The sequence below is a fragment of the Mytilus galloprovincialis genome, chromosome 1 (assembly GCF_965363235.1).
Source record: "Mytilus galloprovincialis chromosome 1, xbMytGall1.hap1.1, whole genome shotgun sequence".
NCBI lineage: Eukaryota > Metazoa > Mollusca > Bivalvia > Mytilida > Mytilidae > Mytilus > Mytilus galloprovincialis.
In genome coordinates, this window is record NC_134838.1 from 123,871,481 (window position 1) to 123,896,786 (window position 25,306).

At 31.8% G+C, this 25,306-nt stretch overlaps 1 protein-coding gene across 3 annotated transcripts in view; it reads right to left on the minus strand.

Annotated features, from left to right (window-relative positions):
• Window positions 1-25,306, minus strand: part of LOC143056851 (uncharacterized) — a 92,990-nt gene that overhangs the window by 53,272 nt on the left and 14,412 nt on the right. For all 3 annotated transcript variants that reach the window (XM_076230033.1, XM_076230027.1, XM_076230019.1), the window contains exons 3-6: window positions 20,872-20,935; window positions 7,151-7,383; window positions 6,282-6,431; window positions 2,552-2,636 (exon numbers count right to left, since the gene is read on the minus strand). In XM_076230033.1, coding sequence (XP_076086148.1) covers window positions 2,552-2,636; window positions 6,282-6,431; window positions 7,151-7,383; window positions 20,872-20,935 — 532 coding nt within the window. The remainder of the gene's footprint in view (window positions 1-2,551; window positions 2,637-6,281; window positions 6,432-7,150; window positions 7,384-20,871; window positions 20,936-25,306) is intronic.

Here is a 25,306-nt window from a genome sequence, read left to right on the forward strand (position 1 = left end):
AATCAGCTAATGATGGTTTTGACTTTTGTCCCAATTCGCCTTTTCAGAATCTAATGCATTCTGGGTAATATTTTCAAAAGTGTACACCAAAACGTCGTGATTGGTTAAAAACGTCCTAAACAATGGAAATTCAACCAATGACATGATGTTATTTTCATTTTGGGGTACGAACAATGAAATTACCCATAGTCCTTTAGATTCTGAAACGGCCAATTGGTCGACAAGAAAATAAGATCAAGTTTACATGATTGTGACAGATCATTTTTGTACTTGAATTCATAAGATATCCAAGTATCATGCAATACAAACAATTTGTCTTTAACAAAATACCAGGACAGCCCACATAACACAGAAAGCTTTAAAATTTACCAAACTGTACAAAAGGGTATAAAATAATGTTGTTCCAAAGATGTGTAAATTTGTAAATAAATCAGAATCATTCATAAACATTCGTGCAAATAAGTGAAGCACAAAATAGTAGTCTATTGTTCATATCAACTCCATTTCTAAAGGGTTCAGCCGAGGCAATGTTTAATATTATTAACAAAAGATATGACCATGTGGAATTTTAAAAATACAAACAATTACGGACAATGATTATCTATTGGTCCAATTAGATTGTGAACATAAACAAAAACAAGAATTTTAAGATGACAAACCCTATCAACAATAAGAACCGTTTTAAGTTAAGACCAAATTTCTGCAGCTTTTCAAAATTTTGACAGATTTGTGGTTATGTAAATAAAGTGATAATAATCAATCTATCAAAAACCTGAAAGATTTGTGGTTAAAGTGATTCTATTGAATCTAGTCCATTTCCACAGAATATCATTTTACATTGCATTTGTCTAAAACTAATTTCTATAAATTATAAGAACATAAAAAATATCAATGACATAAAAGATGTCACTGTTTTTGAATGAAAAATGAAGCAAAGTGTTATACTCACTTGACCATACAATAAAAAATCCATACACTATATGCCTCCCTAACCTGGATTTTACAATTCACCAAATATGTGCAGAACTTCAACAATTTTAATGACAGACAGATTCTGTGATCCTTTTTAAATCAAAACAGCCTAATCTATTATAAGATACTTATATTTTACTAAATAAAACTATTATTTGGCCACATTCCAGCCATAGTAAGGGGAAATCTGGACACCTAGTGCTGATCACACAGCGTAAGTAGCCAAATCAGATAGAGGGCTTGACATTCGTTAAATGGTCATCAACATGCGATTCAATAGAATTCATATAAAACTATCAAAATTCATATTATAAAACTTACAGAATTCATATTATAAAACTATCAATAAATTGTTATTAGATATGAAATTTTGTATCATTTTGCAATTTGTCAGCTTTTAAAGCGTTCAATGAAAGGTTAAATTGATGACCTTTGTTGGTCCAAGTGTTTGTTCATTCATTCATACTTCTATTATAGAAAGTTATCAGTATAACAACAGAAGCATAACTGTGGCAATAGATAGCGAAGTGTTATGAAGTGCTATCTGATTTTTTTAATTCAACATTTATTTTTCATTAAAACAGCTGATTTTAGCCCTGTGTTTGGGTCTGATATTACTTAGGACATTTCTTCTCAAACGTAATCATAACTTTCCTAGCTTTTACTTATCCTATATATATCATTGTTTGGCCTAGTACATTCAACAACTCAAAAACATTCCACAAAACAATAAATTTGAGACAGAAGACAAGTAAATAATCAATTGATATTGATTTATAGGTTAACATACACCTGAAGACTTTCTTTATCTAACCAAAGTATTGACCACTTAATACAGGGGATATGATAACATACAATTCATTTACTAGAAAAATTAAAATCTGGCAGAGAGAACTTAAACTGTCACTTCTGAATATTCTAAGTCTAATGCCTAATTTTGTAAATGGTGAAAAGATCAATTTTGGAAACTTATAAATTTTAGAAGAAACTTATATGAATCAATTTTTTAATGAATCCCAAACTTTTAAATAAACTAGAGGTTTCTATCAAACAAATCTAGCATTAGGAGATATGCTATACTTGTTAATTGCTACATTTTTTTTAAAATTTATTTGTATGTAGCACATGTCATATTTAGATCACACCATGATTTGCACTAGATGTTGTTGGACATCACATTACTAAATCCATAGGCAGATCCAGGGGGCCCTGGGGGCATGGCCCCCCTTTTCAGTTTTGTTGGAAAAATTTGGTTGCTTATATGGGGAATCACTAAAGCATGACTGGATGCCCCCCTTAGTTCCTACGACCCCCTTATAGAAATTTCTGGATGCGCCACTGGAATCATTACCTTCAACATTAACAATTTCTTAACAATACAAATGTACATAATACAGAGACATTATTGGATAATACAATACACGAAACAAAATATCACTACAAACCAAAAATTCTAGATTACAAGCAAAGATCAAATACAAAGTATTTCCTGATCAACATGCCACACATCATACTATAGAGGTCAAAGCCAGTAATTGTCAAACACTGGTTAAGACCAATCCACTTCTTGTATACATACCTGGATTTTCTAGCTTGCAGTGAAATAGGAGAAATCTTGTCTGGATGGCAGATGAAAGGGTTCACACTCCCATCTAGTTCATTTCCTGAAGAAAAAAGAATTATACATGCAGTAAGAGAAAAATACTAGTGTGCATGCACATTTACATGTATATGTGTGAGTTATAAAGTGAATTGTTCAAGTTCACAAAAGTTATAATGTTTACTTATTAGCACTAGATCTGTACTTCTGTATTAAAAGTTAACCTATCAGGTCTTTCATTCTGTGCCTAAACTTATGCTGAATCTCCTTTGCACCACCTCTTTATTCAGAGTATCAATCTTCATGAATAAAAGGAGATGTTGGGTCTTGGTTTATCTTGTATATATAAAAAAGAAGATGGTGTATGATTGCCAATGAGACAACTCTCCACAAGAGACCAAAATGACACATAAATTAATAACTATAGGTCACTGTACAGCTTCAACAATGAGCAAAGCCAACACCTCATAGTAAGCTATAAAAGGCCCTGAAATCACAAATGGAAATCAATTCAAACAAGATGTCCCTTTTAATTAATTTGGGTTGCCAAGTCTTCATTGGTCCAACAGCCTATCTGCTTATAGATCGTAACACCTAAGTTGTTCATCCCCTATCCCCTGTCCTCCACACTGCATCTGTTCTAAATATTTTAGCTGACCTTGTCCCCATTCACTAAAATGTCTATCTGCTTATTCAATTAATCATCTGGTAGCTTTTTATCCCCACCCAATCCCCTTTTCCATCACATTTACTATCCTAGGTATGTTGGCTTACCTTGTCCCCATTCTATCACCTGCCCATATGCTTATCCAATATGTCACCTTACAGATGTTTTATAACATTTCGATAGGGTTTATACTGGACATTACAAAGCTCTGTATTGATCTCAAATTTTATTTACATGTGGTTTGTAAACAAAACTTGTGTATTTACAACAAAAACAGGGATTTACTATGTATTTAAGTAAATACTCAACAAAAGTCAAAGCTAATCAATATCTTGGTTTAACTTTAATTCCTAATATTGGAAACACATCTGTTCTTTCTAAACACCTGGATGTCAGTTTCACCAAAAAGATAAGATTAAGATTGATTGCAAGCCATTAACAATTCAGTATACTCACAATAAATCTTAGTCGTAAGTTTTTTTGTAAAACTGACTCCAGGGTAATATTTATTATGATAACCCAACCTCCCCTTTTTTGCTTATTCAATGTCACAATGTCATTTATCCTGTGCTGCAACTCAATAAAAAGAAAAAGGCCCCTCCTAAAACAATGGCTTGTTCCTGCATAACTTGAAGAAGTAATATTCAATAATTTAAATTCTGAATCTAAAATAACCATTGTAATTGACATCCAAGAGGACTGCATCCTCATCTATCTCATGCCCTATGATACTAAACCTTGTGTTTATAAGTCTAATGACAAGATATAGCTAATAAAGCAAAGATTTATCACACTTTTAAACCAGATGATCCACAGGGCGCAGTTTTACACATCCGCAGTCATCGAACCCTGAACAGTTGGGGCAATTATGGACACAACAATCAAGCTTGATACAGCTCTGAATTTTGATTGTGATCAAATTTTTGACATAATATAGGTTTTTGCCACAAAATTAATGTGGTTCAAGATCTAACACATCTATTGCACAATACTGTGCAATTGAATATTTCTTATTGAAACTTTTCAAAATTTAAAATTTGAAAAATGTTGGAAAAAAAAAAAATCCCTTACAAAAAATGGTAAACTGAGACCCCCCCCCCCCCCCCCAATTTATTGAAACCCCCCTTGGAGCAATAACCCTTAATCTCAATCCCATGCTTTCCTTTGTAATATTGAACCTTGTAGTACGATTTCAGAGAGATCCATACACTTAAACACAAGTTATTGTCATGATTGTTTGGAAACTAGAAACATGCTTCTTTTTGGCCCTTTTTTGGCCCTTAATTCCTACATATTTTGGGCAATTCACCATAAACTTAATCCCAGCCTCCCCTTTGTTATATGGTACATTGTGGTACAATTTCAGAGCGATCCATGCAATTACACACAAGGTATTGTCTGGAAACTAGAAAAATGCTTGTTGTGGCACCTTTTTGGCCCTTAATTCCTAAACTTTGGCCCCATAACCCCTTAATTGAATCCAAACCTTCTACTTGTGATTTTAAACATTGCAGTATACTTTCAGAGCAATTGAAATACTGGTAAACAAGTTATTATCCTGAAACTAGAAAAATGGTTGTTTTGGCCCCTTTTGGGCCCCTAATTCCTAAACGGTTCGGACCATCATCCCCAAAATAAATCCCAACCTTCCTTTTGTGGTATTGAACCTTCTGGAAAAAATTTCATTAAGATCTATTCACTTAAACTAAAGTTATTATACGGAAACCAAAGTGTCTTCGGACGACGACGACGCAGACGACGACATCATACCATTATACGAACCCAAAATTTTTTTGGGGTCGTATAAAAATAACATAAAATTTACAGCTACACATCTCAAGACAATCATCATTTCTTAATACATAATTTTCAAGCAGTGTAAGGGAGGTAATCAAGTAATCAAACATATATACAACAGTGTTCTTAATATTTTAATTGGATTACCTCCCCTTCACTGCTTTTAAATTTTCTAAATTGTCCTTTCAACAGTAAAACCCTTGTTTTCCCCCTTTTTTGTCCCTAATTGCTTAATGATTTGAAATTTGAACCATACCCCCACCCCCCCACCCCCACCCCCCTTACCATCCCTTTGTAGTATGAAAACTTGTGGTATAATTTCAGAGAGATTTATACACTTAAACACAAGTTATTGACTAAAAACTAAATAAATGCTTGTTTTGGCCCCTTTTTTGGCCCCAAATTCCAACACATTTGGGACCGTAACCCCAAAATCAATCCAAACCTTCTACCTGTGGTATTAAACATTTTGGTACAATTTCAGAGCAACTGAAATGCTTATACACAAGTTGATATCTTGAAAGTAGAAAAATGCGTTTTGGGCCCCTTTTGGGCCCCTAATTCCAAAACGGTAGGGACCATCATCCCCAAAATCAATCCCAAGCTTCCTTTTGATGTATTAAACCTTTTCATAAAATTTCATAGAGATCCATTCACTTAAACTAAAGTTATTGTCCGGACACCAAATGTGTCTTCGGACGAAAACACAGACGACGACGCAGACGACATCATGCGAACGCAATTTTTTTTTGCAGTCGTATAAAAAACCTGATATACAGCATGAGGAGAATGGAAATGGGAATGTGTCAAACAACAACATGTAAAATAGGCAAAAGTTTCAAAATCAATAGACCATGACTGAGGGGGCAGGGCCAAATAATCTCCATGGAAATGAGATAAACTAGACATAATCACAAACTAATACATTGTTGGCGCCGCTGTCGCCAACGCCGACGCAGGAAACAGCATACCTAGGTCTCACTTTTTGACTCCATCAAGGCGAGACAAAAATGTGTTCAGTTTTCAGTGAAAATAGATGTCCCCTTTCACCCTTTCAAACAATACAGTGTACCCAGTTTTATAAAATTCTAAAGAGATAGCAAGCTATAATGAATTTATTAGTATCCTGAACTCAATCACTTACTCTTTAATACCATACCTTGTTTTTTAAGTGTAATGAGTTGACAAGCCTTAGTTCATTAATCAGAATCCTGAACTCCATCCCCCTAACCTTTAATACCATACCTTGTTTTATAATTCTAATGAGATGACAAGCTATAGTCCATTCATCAGAGTCCAAAACACCATCTTTATTTATATCTGAGAGGTCCCATACTTTGGCAAGTATTTCTGGTCGTAACATGGAAGCTTGGAACAATGGTCTGACTTCTAATGCTGGAACAGTTAATTTTAAACAGGTTATATTTTTGCTTTAACAACTGATCATACATGTATTGTGTTTTGGTTTTCTCTAATATCTAATTTTACAAACAATAGCTAATGGTTCTTGTAGACACCATCCCAAGAGTTTCACAATGCAATATATCAAATGTAGTTGGTAAGTTATGAATAGTTGAAGTTTTATAGATGATTTAAAACTGAATGTGCCAAAGGGGAAATAACTCTAGTAATTCTATAATCATTAAAATTTCATTCTACATTTCCAAACCATTCTTTGTAAGCAAATACAAATGAAGGAAACTGATTGTAGATAAATTTTGGTTAACCTTTAAAAATCCAAAATAAACAAATAGATATAAGAAGATGTGGTATGAGTGCCAATAAGAAAACTCTCCACCCAACATAACATTTTTGGGGCCCTTTATAGCTTGCTGTTGGGTGTCATACAAGGATATGTGTGGTATGAGTGCCAATGAGAAAACTCTCCACCCAACATAACATTTTTGGGGCCCTTTATAGCTAGCTGTTGGGTGTCATACAAGGATATGTGTTGAAGGCCATACTTTGAACTATAATGGTTAACAATTTACAAATTGTGACATGGATGGAGAGTTGTCTCCTTGGCACTCATACCACATATAATTTAATATCTATCATTTGGACTCTGTCTCATTAGCAATCAAACCTAATCTTCTTACTTATGTGTTTTTTACCTTCTAAATAACATTTTCTTTTATCATCAACTGTCTGAAACACTTTAACATAGGCTTCTCTTTCAATGGAAGTTATTGCTGGCAAGTCCACAGGTGCAGACATTTTTGGCTTAAGATTTTCTGGCAAGTCTCCTGGCGTTTTTCTCCCTTTGAGGACTTCCTGTATCAAATGCATACATAGGACAAACTCATCTACATTTAGAAGATTGTCATTGCTAACATCAGCTAGATTCCTGAAACAAGAAAAATTAATTAACACCAGTTTTCTGAAATATTAAAGGAAAGAATTCTCCTTCCCCTAATTCAGAATTTATACAATAAATGTGAATCAAAATTCTTGTGCACAACACATTTGTTCATCTTTTGTTATTGCCAAATACATTAATATTATTCACTTGAGGCATTGGAACCATGAAAGTTTTAACAGAACAGTCAAATAACTTTACAAAAAAGGCTGTGATTAGCAGAACACCCATCATATTCCAAGGTATAAGCTTGAGTCTTTTGTAATGTTGGTCATGGAGTGGATTTCATGATTTCATTTAATCAGTAAGAAAAAATGAAATAGTTATTTCAGGATGGTTTGCCTTAAAGTTATTTGTAGATGAAGATTTTGGCTAACAAAATTGAAGAAAAAATATTATATTCAACCAGCTTTTGACATCCCTTTTGAATTTGATGACAACTTTTTAGTCTTTTGAAAGTGTAATACATGTAGTACATAAAAAGGATCAAATATTTCACTGATTTAGCAATTTCATAAATTATGAATTTGAAACCCAGTAAAATCAGTACTCAAATGAATTATATCAACTTCAAGTAACTTTATAAATTGTATTGCCGTACAAAATTAGACCATAAAACATGACTTTTGTGAGTTATACAAAGGCCATAAAATATCCTTGGGTACTGTAATAATTTGAAGAACAAAATATCCTTGGGTACTGTAATAATTTGAAGAACAAACTTGTCTTTCTATGAAATACATTTATCATTCTGTTTTTTAATGTAAGATAAAACCATTGAAAAGTAATTGCAACAAATATTTATCTATAATATATAAGTATAAATTATGATATTGTTGACTGCATGACATTCATCGTGTCATGGGAAAATTATAAACATCTGATACGCTTGGATGAATAGAATTTTAAACAAACTTCAGTTATTTAACCAAATTCTTTTTTATAATTACAAAAGAAATTAAATGTGCATTCTTTTGGTATTTTAAAGTAAGAGGACGCGGTACGTAAATAGAAAATTGAATAATGGAGAGATTTTTTTTTCACTGTGACATTCAATTATTTGTCCAATCTGACCTCTTTATTTTCTTTCTCTGAGTTATTAATTCAATTATTTCTGGCAATTTATAACTTAAATATTAGCTATTACACAATTAAAGTTGAAGAATTTATATTAATTTTCAAGAAACTCAATACTAGAAAAGGAACAGAAAAGTTTTTTAAGTTAAACACTCATAAAAATTTATTTAGTATTAAATGTTACGAACAATTTTATTGTTTACTATACAAATTTGTAGGTATTCGAGTGGAATCATAATAATTTGTAATGTTAGTATCACAAAGATGAATATTCAATACAAAGGGCAATAACTCTGACATGCTTGTTTTCAATTTCAGATTTATCACTTGAAGGTGTGGACAGGACATATAAAACAACAACCACACAAACAGACTGTAAATTGTATGTTACTGTTTAAACATCTCAAATTGCTGATCTACTGATTAAAAAAATATGAAATTTCATCAAACTTTGATTGCATCTGAAAATTTGAAAAACTTTTAACCCTTCTTTCGTGACAAACCATACAAGGTAATTTAAAACTTCAAAAGTGGGGTAATTTTGTTTCCTTTTGGGATAATTAACGGGTTGATTGATTCTGATAATAAGCTTCTCCATTTGACACTCAATAAATCCTTACTTATCTCTCTATTCAATGTATTCATGCTTTCAATGACCTCATTCAGTAAACATTAAGATATATTTTAGATAGCCTTTCCCATTTCAGACTATTTATCTACTTCACAAAACTTTGACCTTAAACATATAAACATTTAAATACATTTTTGATAGTTTTTTTTTTTAATTTGCATACTCTATCTGGACACTAATTGATGCAAATAAGAAGGTGTTTCCTTTATTAGATTAAAGCAGGGCTGCTTTTATACATGTTGTTTTGGATAAAGATTAAAACTAATTATGTTTCTAATTGTGGAAACACTCATTTCTTTTCTCTTACTCTTAAAAAAAATATGAAAAAAGAAATACCATAAAAATTCATTGGAACATTCTTTATGCAAAAAAAAATTCCTGATGTTGTTTACTCCATCAGTTCAATGATAGTTTTCACTTGTTGTTTGATTAAAGGGTGTACAAAAACTGAGATAATCTCAAAATATGAGGAAACAAATCAGACCTTGACAATGTGTGCAGAATAAATGACATTTCAAAAGTAGAAAACTTTTACACCAAAGCTTTCAACAATCAAAGTAAGATTACAGTAATCCTCAAGAGAAAAAGTAAACCAAAGGCTCAGCTATCTCAACAAATATCTCTCTGTTACTCAAGTCAAAACCAAGTCATAGTATACTGTCAACCTAACTTATATCTTTGCAGTGGTCAAATCTTTCAAAAAGCCTAGAATAAGAAATTGCAAAATTCAAGCTAGAGCTTTTGTATATACAGTCACACCTGCTGTAGAGTGACCACCTGTATTAATCAAAAACCTGTATTATATTATAAGACCATAGATCACTCTGTAGTACATTTCATATAGTTTGCACCTGTATTAAAAGACAACCTTTTTTTGGTCTCCCTTAAAAGAAGGACGAAAGATACCAAAGGGACAGTCAAACTCATAAATCTAAAACAAACTGACAACGCCATGGCTAAAAATGAAAAAGACAAACAAACAACAGCACACACGACACAACATAGAAAACTAATGAATAAACAACACGAACCCCCACCAAAAAACTAGGGGTGATCTCAGGTGCTCCGGACGGGTAAGCAGATCCTGCTCCACATGCGGCACCCATCGTGTTGCTTATGTGATAACAAATTCGGTAAATAGTCTAATCTGGTAGGTCACATTCATGAAAGGGAAGGGGATTGTAGTTACGACGTAAGGAACATATCCGTTATCATTTGTGAAACGGTTATTCCATAACGGTCAACCAACTCGTAAGTGGTATCTTAAAACATGTTTCAATGTTTGTACTTGTATGGTTTCCTTAAATAAGAACCAATAAAAGGACAAGGTATGATAAGGCCTGTTTTTGGCCCCCCCTATTTTCTAATTCTGTTTTGGAAAGCTACTTATCACCTTAAAATATTCCCTTAGGTTTGAAGTTTGTTTAACTGAACTTCAAAACCATTAATTCCACAAAAATGGATGAGGTGAGGGGGGTAAAATGGCACCAAAAACGCCAATAGAAGGGAAAATTACGATTTTTGGTCAATGTTTCTTAAAATTTCATAGGGTGCGCCTACTTGACCTAGAGAAAATTACGGCGATTTAGACAGCAAAAACAGTGCTAATAACATTGGAATAAAAAGAAATCCTGAGTCACGTTGGTGCAGGCACTTAAAAACTAAAAATTTGTTGTACGAAACACCTGATAAGTGAATAATAATTACAATATTTGAATAATAACAAAAAGTTTACCCCCCTCACCTCACCCAATTGCTAAAATTAGTGATTTTGAAGTTCATCCAAACAAACTTCAAGCATCAGAGAATGTTTTAACCTAGTAAGTAGCTGTCAAACACAGAATTTGAAAAATGAGAAAATAGGGGGGCCAAAAACATTGTGCATTCTCATCAACCTTGACTATTTTGAAGGTTTACCTTCTCTGCTTATCATTTCTATAGACTGTCTTTGTATGTCCTGTAATATTAGCCACTGGTTGTAAGCAATCAACAATGGAGACCTTGACTGTTCATTAGTTTAACAATCAAGAATGGAAATGGGGAATGTGTTGAAGAGATAAAAACCTGATCAAAGAGCAGAAAACATCCCAAGGCCACCAATGTGTCTTCAACACAGCAAGACAATCCTGTATCAAGATGGGGGCTTCAGCTTATAATTGATTCTAAACATTGAGACTCTACAAATCAATGTCTTTTTTGCCTTTACTATGTATACACCAACTGATTCTACAAGTAGTGACACTAAAAAAAATCTCCATGGGGGTTCAATCTAGATGCACTGTACCATGATTATGACAGACTTTGATATCCCATTCACAAGCTCAATCCTTTAAACCTATTCTTAAATTTAATGTAAGGTCCCTAGTGTAGTTCACCTGCTATGAAAATTGATTTCAATACTAATATCACCATTTAATCAAGTATTACAGAAAGAAGCTATTTAAGTAAATTGAAAATCTTACTGTATACTTTTTTGTCCTTATCAAGTTTTACAGAAGCTTAACAAAATTTGAAGTGGCTGTCTTTTTGATATGAAATATTATTTGTTTACTTTTGATAGGTATTCATGTCCTTCTGGATTCTTTAGTTACCAAGAAAAATAAACAGAGGGCAAATAAACATAAAATTCTTGACTATCCCAGTTATATTAACATCCAACCACATGTATAATTATCCAGTAATAGAAGAATTTCATTCCAGTTTTAATTAAATACCTGTATGACAACTGAATATACATATTTAAGACAAACAGAAAATATAACCACAATCTCCATAAGTGGGCTGTGTAAACAAGAGGAAATTAAAGATATCTATTGTCAACCCAATGATAGTGGGTGCATTAATATCAGAAAATACTGGAAAAGAATTCTCTGTAAATCTTTACGTATATATTTTCCTGACCATATTAAAAAGGTGTTGTATGATTGTCAATGAGACAACTCTTAACAAGAGTCATGACAGTCACACAGAAATTAACATTTATAGGTCACCGTATGGACTTCAACAATGAGCAAAGCTCATACTGCAGTTTATTTTTTTTGTTTATTCTTTATCATTCATTGGTCAAATTCAGTCAAATTTCCTTGCCACTCTTATCATCAGTCAAATGGTTTAAATAGTGACCTTGACTGATGAATGCTTTTAAATGGGAACATATGGTTGGAACCCCTCCCTATATCCTGGGTTGGACCCCCCTTTAAAAATGGATAATTCTGCCCCTGAGAACAAACCAGGTAGTCAGCTTGTATCAATCCACAATAGGCTTCCACAGAATGCTTAAGAGAACAAAGATACCTTCTATGACATCAAAGTTTATTTCTTCAGAAGTTAATTAATCTAAATGCTATAAAATGATAATTTATATATAAGAATATGCCAGATCTTTAAAATGTAAATGGTCTTATATTAGCCTAAGAATTCTGACTACATAAATCAAGAACCAATATTTGACTCCATATAGCTTGTATAAAAGCTGAAAACTTTGCCCTGTATTTCCTAAATGGTTACCTTCAACCAGTTATGTAATAAAATATGTGAAATCAAATATGTAAAAGTGTAACAAGAAGCTTATATAACTGTTAAAATAAAATACTTTAAAACTCCTAAATTATTATATGGTGTCATTTAAAAGGATTTAAGACGTGTTCATACACAAGTAATATGTTTTAGGGTACATATTAAATTCTACATCAACTTCAAGCTGAACATTCAGTAGGTTAATAGCAGGAACAGGGCTGAAGTATTAGTTACTGATTAATCCAGAGCTGCACAGCGTGAAATTTCATGGAAACTGTACGAATGATTATAGATAATAGAAGTAATGTATATATGGCCATATAACCCAGTCATTTCTACAAAAGCAGGGAATCAGCTATCTTAATATCAGTACATTGTATAAGATAGTACCAGATTCACTCAGAGTCAAGAGAGATTTCACAAACATCTTTTGAAACAATTTTAATATTCTTGCTTCATCAAATAACACCTTTTGCGTTTTTATAATAAAAGGGAGTTACCTTTGTTTCATATAAGAAGATGTGGTATGAGTGCCAATGAGACAAGCATCCATCCATGTCACAATTTTAGAAGTTCTATATTTTCTGTAAGCTAGAAGTGAGCCTCATATTGCGATGGAATTTTGGATTTCCATAGTTTTGTATTATATATCAGAAAAAAGGAAAGAACAATCAATGAAAGAATAAAGAGATGGGTACAGGTCATTGAGACAGCAACCCACCGACACAAATAACCAAAGAGCATCAAGAGGTCATCATACAATAAGTCTTTAATTATTAGAGACAGGTTGTCTCTAGGATTTTTTCCCTCTGGAATACGAAATAAGGATCCTTCCTACTAACTCTCACACAGGTTTCTCACTTCTGTTTTGTTAAATGCAAGTGACAGATATCATTGCCCTAAAGAAACCTGTATCACCAAACCTTTAATGATATAATTACAGAAAAAAGAATATTAATTTGTTACAAGTGACTTCTATTAAACTTTTGTTAACCACAGTTCCAATATGTACAAACATCTCTCTACCACTGACACATGATTAAACAAATGTTTGAAGTTCATATCAATATAAGGAGTAATATATCAACACTTCAACATGAATTACTTATTATTCTCAAACAAATTCCAACCGAAAAGATCAGTTCAAAGCAATATTTACCTAGGTACAGGTTAAACCGGTAATCATCCAATTACTGTGTTTGATAAATTGTAAAAACGATTATTTATCTTTACTTATCACAACCGTTTACAAAGAATACAAACACTTTCAGGTTTACACAAAGATTTCAACAAGATGAATTAAATAACTGTTGACAAATAAATGATACAGACCATAACAGAACATTAATAATGAAGACTGAACTGGCCAGTAACAAATCAAACACACCCTCCATACAAATAATCCTGAAAATCTCTAACAACGGGTAAATTATGTCAATGTGAACCAAAATTTCCCTTGCTTTTAAGATTTAGATATAGAAAACATTTTAAGCTAACCATAACAAACAATTGTTTACTGAAAATGCTTAACTTAAAAACTGTTTTCAATTTTTTTTTTATGATTTGCTGATTGCAGATTCAGTTTACAAGCTTCTATTCAATGTAATACATATAAATTATTATGTACGCCAATGATACTTTATTAACTGTGGCCTTGCATGCACATTATGATGAATGAAGTAAACTTATTTTAAATAAAAATCTCACAAAACCATTCACCTTTTTTTCTGTGATTTAAGATTAAGGTAGACTGATTGATGATAATGATAGATTTAGGCATGAATAAGTTTCTGTAGATTTCAGCAAACTTAAAATGAAATTTTTGAAGGTTTTAAAAATGTTTTGATGGATAATGCATTGAATGCTTTATGTCACTTTTTTTTATTTTATTTTTATTTTTTTTAGATTCTGAAATGTCCAATTGCATTGAGGCTTTGACCAGGTTAAGTAAAAAAATCCCTATGGATGCCTTTTGTGTTTTTTTGTGTTGTTGTCAGTTGGGTTGCTGTTTCAATTTTGAATAGCCTAATACCAAAGAAACATATTGTCCTGATTTTTTTTAACTACCATTCATTTGATGCTGTTTTTTTTAATTTCTTTCACTTGAATAAATGCATGTTTAATAACTCACTTTTGATTTAGTGATTGAAAAGGTGATGACCTTTAACAAAAAATACTTCAATGAACCTCAGGATAAAAAGTAAAAAAAATCTCTGTATGCTGTCTGTAATTAAAGTGTAATTATAGTGGGACCTGCTTGTGTTCAGACTGGTGCCCTCGAGCTTGATAGATACATGATTATTTAAGGTGGAGATCCTATCTGTCGAAAATTGTCAAACGTTTTTTTTTTTTTATTTGTATTTACCTTTGGCAAAATCTAAACAAGATGTATTATGTTTTTTCATTTTATTGAAACAAGTTTAGAGATTAGATGATATTGTTTAATTTGTTGTAACAAACTAATAAATCTTGCCCCTCAATGTTTTCGTTTTACTATTTCCTTAAATTCTATGTCACCACTGTACTCATTCATAATACACATTTTAAACTGCAATCAGGCACATATTGTATAAATATAAATAACAGGTTTACCAAAACAATCATTGCTTTATTCTCATAGTATTCAAATAAGACATTTCAGTAATTCTGCGTCTATTTTTAGCAAAAATAGTCATGTTAAAATTAATGCTTGTGTCACAAATAATTTTATGTCCTTATTGTGGTTTTCATTTAAGAGATTGTTGATAAGAGAATTAAAAAAAGCTAGATATCAAGTTAAAATGCAGGTTAAAACAATATTAGGTGCCTGAGTTGTCTATTTTTTTTCAATTTATTTGTACTCTCTATGAAACTGGGGAAAGTTCTACAAGCCTTGCTTTTCTTTTCCCCATCTAAAGTGGCAAGAAATCTAATATTTTGCGTACATTGACATGTATATTGTATATGTTCTTGCTTTCTGTTAAGATTACTATTACTATATAAAGAGATACAAGCTTTTAAAATAATTGTCTTCATTTGTTATATTGTTTAGTTTTATCATTTGCTATTTACTTTAATGTTCTCTTCAAATTTAAAAGATTTAAAAAGCTATATATATATATATATATACGTTTATCTTTATTTCTAAACAAACCAAATTACATTGGTATAGAGATAATAGAAATGCAATGTAATTGAATGTTAAAACCATATAAAGTTTAAATAACATTTCTATGAGGGTTTAAGTCTTTGCTTTTTAACATTCAATAATACAAGGATTGAAGACATTTTTACTCTGATCAAACCTCCCATGGACGAATGTCTCCATAAAGCAGTGAACATTTTATACAAAACACAACTTATCGTAGACAAATAGATGACCTAGGTATATATTGTCTACTCTATGGTCAGGTTGTTGACGCTTTGACACATTCCCTATTTCCATTCTTTATTTTATATATATATATCATAAACAGTAAGCTTATAAGTTTTCTGGAGAGAACCTAAGACAAAGAATTAGTTTCATTTTTTTTACCTTTCCTAAAAAGTTGATATCATTTCTAGGAATTACAGAATATGAAGGGTATCATTCATTTAGTCAGCAGCCCAGCCACACAAGTCTACCAAAAAAGGAGTTTGCTGATTATAAGGGGTCTAACATAAGAACTTAATTTAACTTCAGTCTGTGTATTTTCTATGTTGTATATAAACTCTGCAGCTTTTAAAAATTATCAAATTGGACAAGAATATTAGAAAGTAACAAGAAATTCATAACTTAAATATGATATCAACTAAGAATTTTATCCTAGGCTACTGACAAAAGAAAAGACATAGGACCTTTGTTAAACACATGAAGAAAATCATGATTCAAACATGACGTATATACTGAATAACTACTATTTCATACACATCTGTCAAACAAACAAAATAATAATATTTCTTCACAAAAATATGGAAATTGAAACATAAATTTATTAATTTATTTCTGTTAACCACCAGCATAGACCTCATTGATTATGTAGGCCTCAGGACCAATATATATTTGTAGGACCTTGATAAATGATTGATTGGAATGGGTCACCATGTTTACATTATGAATTATGAATAAAGTGAAAAATTTTAAAATGAAATCCATAACGAACTAACAAGTCTTCCTAGTCGCCAACTTTTTAATCTTTAATTGTTCCCATTTAAACATCTCATAATAAATATTTTGAATAGGCATTAAATTTTGCTGAACAAATTTGACTTCTAATACTAAGACTGGATATTGGACAATATTTCACTATACTACTCTGATCAATAAAGTCTAATGGGTCAAATTATAGGAACTACTGAAGAAGTCTCCCTGTTGTGATCACAACCTAAAATTATATACTATTCTTCACAAACAATTTCAATTTAATAACTTTTACACTAGACTCCTTCCCCCCTTTTTTTTTTGCTTTATTATGATATAACTTTTCGAGATATTGTCAATCTTTTTCTTAGAATCACAAGAATAAATATACTGACTTGAACTACAAAGTTAAACCTAAATCAGTTATCTTGATACTTGAAAACATTTTCAACTAATTTGACAATGGTGGCAAAAACTGAAGAAATTTGAATAGGCAAAAATTGTGCTCAACATTAGATTTATTCCTATATCATCATGAAATAAAATATCAACATCATAAACATCATCAAAAAATTTTAATCTTACTGTAAGTTAATGATATCTTGGCTTTGGGTAATCCTGAACAATAACTGCCCAATACACTTTGAACAGATCCTATCCAGTGAAAGTGGATATTTCTGTTTCCAAAACAAGACATATCTATACTTAATTCATAACACAAACAATAATTAAGGTTGATGTTCCAATGACCCCATCTGTAAGGTTGGGTTCAGTCAATCCAAAAGTGGTCTTTATTGAGTTAGGATAATTCTTTTGTCCTTGTGTAAATATTGTTATATTAATTATTTTAATTATTTCTTAGGTTGTTTAACTCTTCTTATGTCTAGAATTAAGGTTTGATTTTTATAAACAGAATATATGAGTTACTAGAAAATTTTCATGTACGGTCATTTTACTACCACAAATTACTAAAAGATTATATAAATTTCTCCAGATGCAAAAAAAATAATTTGAACATTCAACTTGAAAAGAAACTTTATCAATTTATAATATCACAAAGTTTTCTTATGGTAATATTGTTTATAAATCTCTTAAATTTGATGTTCCCTTTAAATTAGAACACTTTTTTAGGGCCAGCTGAAGCCTGCCTCTGGAAGTAGGATTTTTTTCTTCTGTATTGAAGACTCTTTTTGGTGGGGTTGATATCTCTTCAACACATTCTCTGTTTCCAGTCTCAACTTTATTCCATAACTGCTAGTTCTAATAGGTCAGTGCTTCTTGTCTTTTTTATTTCTCCCAATTATAGCAATGTTAGGTGTTAATCAGATGAGTTTAGTCTATTTCAATCAGTGTTTACACTATTTGCATTGCTTTACTAAAATTAAAATGCTAAACTAGAAGCTTGTATTAAATAACTTTTTGATATATTTTTAGTTTATGATACTAACAAAAGCTTTTAGTTGTCTTCAAATTTTTACATTTGGTTTATATTAGAAGGGAAAGGAAAGTTTATGGCTTTTGTTATAGACACAGTATGTAGTGAGTCTTATAAGTAGGTGTACAGTCACTTTTTGTTAAGTGCTATAACCTATAAAATGCTGACTTTCTATTTGGGTTTATAGTAAATACTTTTAAAGACTTGTAGATATTAACACAATCTGCTTATAGTTAAGATGTTTGTTTTTTAAGCTGATCTTTCCAGTCAAAGTTTTACACTAAGTTATGATAACTTTTAAACTAAAAGCAACTTTGAGATGGCCCCTTAAAAGGGAAGCATGCTATTAATCGATTAAACCTGTCGCAAGTTCTTATGGCAGAGATTTATAAAAATTGTTCTCTATTGATCACACCTTTTAATGTAGAAATTAAAGACCTAAACATGCTGTTCAGAAGTCAATTATTACAATACAAAAGTTCTGGATGATTATCTCAGATTATCTAGACTCAGACCCTTTCAAGTTCATTGTTTTATTTTCCATTTAAATATTTACAAGCTATGAACAGCTATTCTTATCGGAAAGTGTTTAGAAAGCTAAGGAGAATGTACATAAATGACGTGCGTCCACCTTGTGTCCTTATCAGGGCAGCCACTAGAATGACCATTATCCCTTGTGAAAACTCATTATGTTAATATTTTATATGGAAGTCTAAAGTCTTTGAAGTTTGGTGCCCTATCAGGACCATTATCCAGAAAGGAAGAATTTTATCTTTCAGCTCTATTATACCAAACTAAATGTCCATGTTAAACTTAATGAATATAAAATGTAAATGTTGATATTGATAGAATTCTTATTTCAAAGTGTTAAGATCAGGATTTAAACCAAATTACCAGATTTCAGTTATGTTTTGAAGACATTGTCATATCATAAATTATGGAATCATTGTACTTACATTACCTTCAATGGTACTAGTTTTAGGGTACCCAGTGGCGGATCCAGAACTTTTCCTAAGGGGGGGCCCGCTGACTGACCTAAGGGGGGGCCCGCTCCAGTCATGCTTCAATGATTCCCTATATAATCAACAAAATTTTTCCCACAAAAGGGGGGGCCCGGGCCCCCCAGGGCCCCCCCCTGGATCCGCCTATGGTACCAGATTTTATTGAGACAAATAATGTGTCCAGCAATATTCAAGGCCGATACAAACGTTGAGATGCTTTAGTAATTAATAGGCCCAAAAGCATAGCCATATTGGATAAGGGATCAGAGTTATACATAAGGAAGATACATTCTTTAACTTCAAATGGTTTCCAAACTTAAATCTCTGAAAATTTCATAAACAAATTGTTTTTAAATTTTCCTTATACATGTATTAAAATGATGCCTAGATTTTTACATTGTGAGTAATATATGATCAGTGTCAGTGGTTGAATAGAAATGCTTAGAATTCAATATAATTCCTAATAATGAGGGTTTGTGTAGCTCAATCTTCAGTTTTTTGTAGTTTTCTTGTGGAACGCTAGTTGTCTATTTATCTTTTTAGGTAAGGAATAGTTGTTCTTCAATTTATAATTTTTGATGGCTATCTTGATATCTTTTCTTTTTTAAGTGTTTTGATAACAAAGCCGAAAAATTCATATTTCCTACATTCATACAGATTACAATTGTAAAGAATTTGAATAATTTCAGCCCCATTTATGACTTGTTGTTATCAATTTAATAAAACTAATAACAACATCAAGAACTGGAATCATATTTTTAATCCTTGCTTAACTTTTAATTCAGTACATTTTTTTAGAGAAAACCATTTCATTCAGAAATAAAAAAAAAATAATTAAAGGATCAAAAACCACTTGTACCTAAACACAGCATTAAAAGTGATAGCTATAAAATAATAATTCTGTCTTTAAAGAAGATTACAACCTTAAGTTTTGAGTAGATATGTGATGGATTTGAAAGTAATGAAAACATGATTAACAGAGATTTTGTCTTTGTCAGAAAGAACTGGAAAGTTTCTTCATAATAATGTTTCATTTCATTTTTCTGATTAAAAAGACTCCAACATGTTCATTGAGAATCGCAAAAAAATATGAAACTATGTTTAAAGGCTGTAATGGATTCTCACTTTCTGAACAATTTCTAATGTTATCAATTACAATTTTTTTGGGTGGGAATATTGTTTTAACTTCTTTGTTCCTACTGTTATATTTGTTTTTATAATACAGTAAAATTTACATGCCAGAAAGGCAAAAGTAAATACTAATTTATCATACTGGGACCCCAGGTCAAATTTGTAATTATGTCACGTAAAATTATACATACTTGCGGTTACTATCAAATAATTAGCCAAAATGATTTGGACTTATATAATTATGTAGACCTGACATAAATTATGAATGATGTTGAGAATGTTGTATTTCCTTGTGTTTTATTAACATGTTACAAAAAAGTACTAAGTAAATCTCAAAGTAGACTCAAAAATTTAAATGCTCTTCTTAAAATTTCTACATTTTATATCAGAATTTACTTCAATTATGTAAATGTACAAGAAAAGATTATATTTTTTTATGTAAAAAAACTACAATAGAATGTGACAAACAATATTAAGTTAAAACCCAAGTGAATACTCTATTTGGATCAGGAAAGGACCGTCAACTTTCCAAGCAACATATTGTCTTCGTTGTTGTTCATGGTACACTTTATTTTTTATAACTTACCAAATTTTACTAAGTACTGTGATAGGAAGCCTGGAATGGAGGAATAAATCTCTGGCTTCTTCACCTACAAAAAAACATGGCAGATTTTAAAATTATAAACATTTAAATGTCTACTAGTGTTATATGCATTTTTTTTTTAATTTGTTGTTATTGGCTAAATTGAACTAACTGTATGTAACTACTAGTACTCTCAGATCTGTTACATTAGCGACTTTTTTGTTGTTGGGATGAACAAATAAGGGTCAACAGCCACTTTGAGTTTTTGTAACATGTATTTCAATTTATCCATCTGATGAGGTTAAGCCTTTTTTAACTGATTTTTATAGTTTCCTCATATGTTGTACTATTACACCAGTCCCAGGTTAGGGGATGGTTGGCGTCCAAAGTCAGGAACCTGTAATTCAATGGTTGTTATTTTTTTTGTTCATTATTTGTACATAGATTAGGCCATTAGCTCTTGTTTCTTTGAATTGTCTTTCATTTGACATTTTTGGGCCTGTTATAGCTGACTATGCAGTATTGGCTTTGTTCATTGTTGAAGGCTGTACAGTGACCTATAGTTGTTGATTTCTGTGTCATTTGGTCTATTGTCGAGAGTTGTCTCATTAGTAATCATACCACATCTTCTTTTTTTATATTCAATAAATGAATAATAATTGGATTATAGATGTTTCTATCAAACTGTCAAGATGCTGTAATTTACAACTTGTATATCTTTATGGATCATTGATTGTCTTGTTATAGTGTCCATTATATGTCACTTCATCATTTTGTGTTTTTATGTGTTTTAATTGCACCCTTGGTCATAATCTTAAAAAAAAATATCTCAGATTTAAACATTCTTGTTTATCAAATACATAAATTGAAGACATCATTTTGAACAAACTTTTCAAGCAAGCAATAACAGAAATAGAACTTAATATATATAACTAAAATGTTTAACAAAACTGTGGATTCTTACAAATATAGACAGCCTTATTTTTCAGAATTGATAGATTAAACTGTGTTGCTGAGAAGCTCTTCGATTCTTTCTTTAACAAATTATTCTGTTTTGGCAAATATGTCTCTCAGTGTGTAATGAAAAGTGTTGCTAAAATTAATTGACTTTTTTTTTACTTCTATGCACTAGATGCAGGTGTTTTTGTTATGCAATGTAATGGCAGCTTACATTTATAGTTTTACCTCAACCTTGACATGAGATATCTCAGTTAAACCTAAAATTGGTCTCTAAAGCTGAGATTCTAATATCTGTTTTACTATCAAATGTCTAAAAACCATAAGTTTAATTTTTAAATATTTCATTTCAAGGTTATTTCATATGCATATATGTTTTTATAAACTTCATGAAGAAAAATTATAGACCATTTTAGTGATGGATTAGAATAGAATGTCCAGTGGCAAATATTACATGCATATTAGGAAAATAATATGTTAATTAATGTGATATGATATATGAGCCATGCTTTGGACTAGACCAATGAGCTAAGCCATATTTTTAATATACTAGTTCACAAAGTAACAGTCTGCAGGAACCATGTTGCCCTACTAGATATTATTCTGACTTCAAGCCTAATCACTCTTTGCTCTTACGTAATGACATATATATAAGTTGAAAGTCTGCCCATGCCATGGATCAAATCCTGCATGAAGATGGCTTAATGTGGTTGAAGGAGACATTTAAATAAAATGGAAGCCTAATTGGACAAACACATTTCTAAGAGATACAGAAGGCTTTCTCTGAGGGAAATATTTCTATATTACTTACTTAGAAATATAAACACCAGCTTGATTGAACAAATTTTAATCATCTAGGATATTTGCCTATCCAAATGGAAACCTATAAATGTACTGTGGTCTAGCTGTACTTGAAAACTTCACAAGAACACCCAAAGTTAATATACTAGAAAGGGGGATTAATCTCAGATAACTTGATTAAATGTACTTAGGCAAGACAAAAGTCTATTAAACTAGAGGCTCTAAAGAGCCTGTGTCGCTCACCTTGGTCTATGTGAATATTAAACAAAGGAAGCAGATGGATTCATGACAAAATTGTGTTTTGGTGATGGGGATGTGTTTGTACATTTTACTTTACTGAACATTCTTGCTGCTTACAATTATCTCTATCTATAATAAACTTGGCCCAGTAGTTTCAGTGGAAAATGTTAGTAAAAATTTACAAATTTTATGAAAATTGTTAACAAGAGTGCACACGCTGAAATGTCTCGCCTTCTATACTAATCATTGATATTATGTAGATAGTCCTAAGTAGAAAGCTTTATTACAACTGTCTCATAAACTTAACATTAACCAAGATAACTAAACGAAGACCAATGAACCATGAAAATGAGGTCAAGGTCAGATGAACCATGCCAGGCAGACATGTACAGCTAACAATGCTTCTATACAACATATATAGTTGACCTATTACTTAAAGTTTAAGAAAAATAGACAAAAACACAAAAACTTAACACTGTGCAATGAACCGTGAAAATGAGGTCAGGGTCAAAAGAAACCTGCGCTACTGACATAAAGATCATAAAATATTTCCATACACCAAATATAGTTGACCTATGGCATATAGTATTAGATAAAAAGACCGAAAACTGAAAAACTTAACTTTGACCACTGAACCATGAAAATGAGGTCAAGGTCACATGACATCTGCCCGCTAGACATGTACACCTTACAATCATTCCATACAACAAATATAGTAGACCTATTGCATATAGTATGAAAAAAAACAGACCAAAACACAAAAATTTAACTATAACCACTGAACCATGAAAATGAGGTCAAGGTTGCATGACATCTGCCTGCTAGACATGTACACCTTACAATCATTCCATATAACAAATATAGTAGACCTATTGCATATAGTATGAAAAAACCAGACCAAAACACAAAAATTTAACTATAACCACTGAACCATGAAAATGAGGTCAAGGTCAGATGACACCTGCCAGTTGGACATGTACACCTTACAGTCCTTCCATACACCGAATATACTAGCCCTATTGCTTATAGTATCTGAGATATGGACTTGACCACCAAAACTTAACCTTGTTCACTGATCCATGAAATGAGGTCGAGGTCAAGTGAAAACTGTCTGACAGACATGAGGACCTTGCAAGGTACACACATATCAAATATAGTTATCTTATTACTTATAATAAGAGAGAATTCAACATTACAAAAAATTTGAACTTTTTTTTCAAGTGGTCACTGAACCATGAAAATGAGGTCAAGGACATTGGACATGTGACTGACGGAAACTTCGTAACATGAGGCATCTATATACAAAGTATGAAGCATCCAGGTCTTCCACCTTCTAAAATATAAAGCTTTTAAGAAGTTAGCTAACACCGCCGCCGCCGCCGCCGCCGCCGCCGTAGCCGCCGCCGCCGGATCACTATCCCTATGTCGAGCTTTCTGCAACAAAAGTTGCAGGCTCGACAAAAATTGACTATAAAGGGCAATAACTCCTTAGGGGGTCAATTGACCATTTGGGTCATGTTGACTTATTTTAAGGTCTTACTTTGCTGTAAACTAATTGCTGTTTACAGTTTATCTCTATCTATAATAATATTCAAGATAATAACCAAAAACAGTCAAATTTCCTTAAAATTACCAATTTAGGGACAGCAACCCAACTACAGGTTGTCCGATTCATCTGAAAATTTCAGGGCAGATAGATCTTGACCTGATAAACAATTTTACCCCTCAGATTTTCTCTAAATGCTTTGGTTTTTGAGTTATAAGCCAAAAACTGCATTTTACCCCTATGTTCTATTTTTAGCCATGGCGGCCATCTTGGTTGGTTGGCGGGGTAACCGGACACATTTTTTAAACTAGATACCCAAATGATGATTGTGTTCAAGTTTGGATTAATTTGGCCTAGTAGTTTCAGAGGAGAAGATTTTTGTAAAAGCTAACGACGGACGACGGACGACGGACGCCAAGTGATGGGAAAACCTCACTTGGCCCTTTGGGCAAGACGAGCTTAAAACAGGATACTACAAAAGTTGATGTTTGTACATTTTGTTACTTTCACACCTGACTGACAGTCGATTTATAAAGGTATGGGAAATCTATCTTTTATCATGTAATACATCTAAACTATAACTACCTAATATCATTTTCAATTTGACAGTCAATAATCAAATAATTTGATGAAATTTGAATCATTGAAAAAATATTCACAAAGCAACAATAATTCATCACTTTATTTAGAGTACTGTCACAGTTGAGTGACAAATATTAAAATAAATATACAGGTATTAACGAGAGGTGAAGTGTTTACAAAGGAGTGGGTAGTATAAGAGGATCTTAGCCTAAATTAAAGCAAATGTGTGGCCCATTTAAAATGAAGTTTGTCTGTAATTATTTAAAATGACCGTTGACAGAATATACAAACTCCCGGTTACTATCATAATAT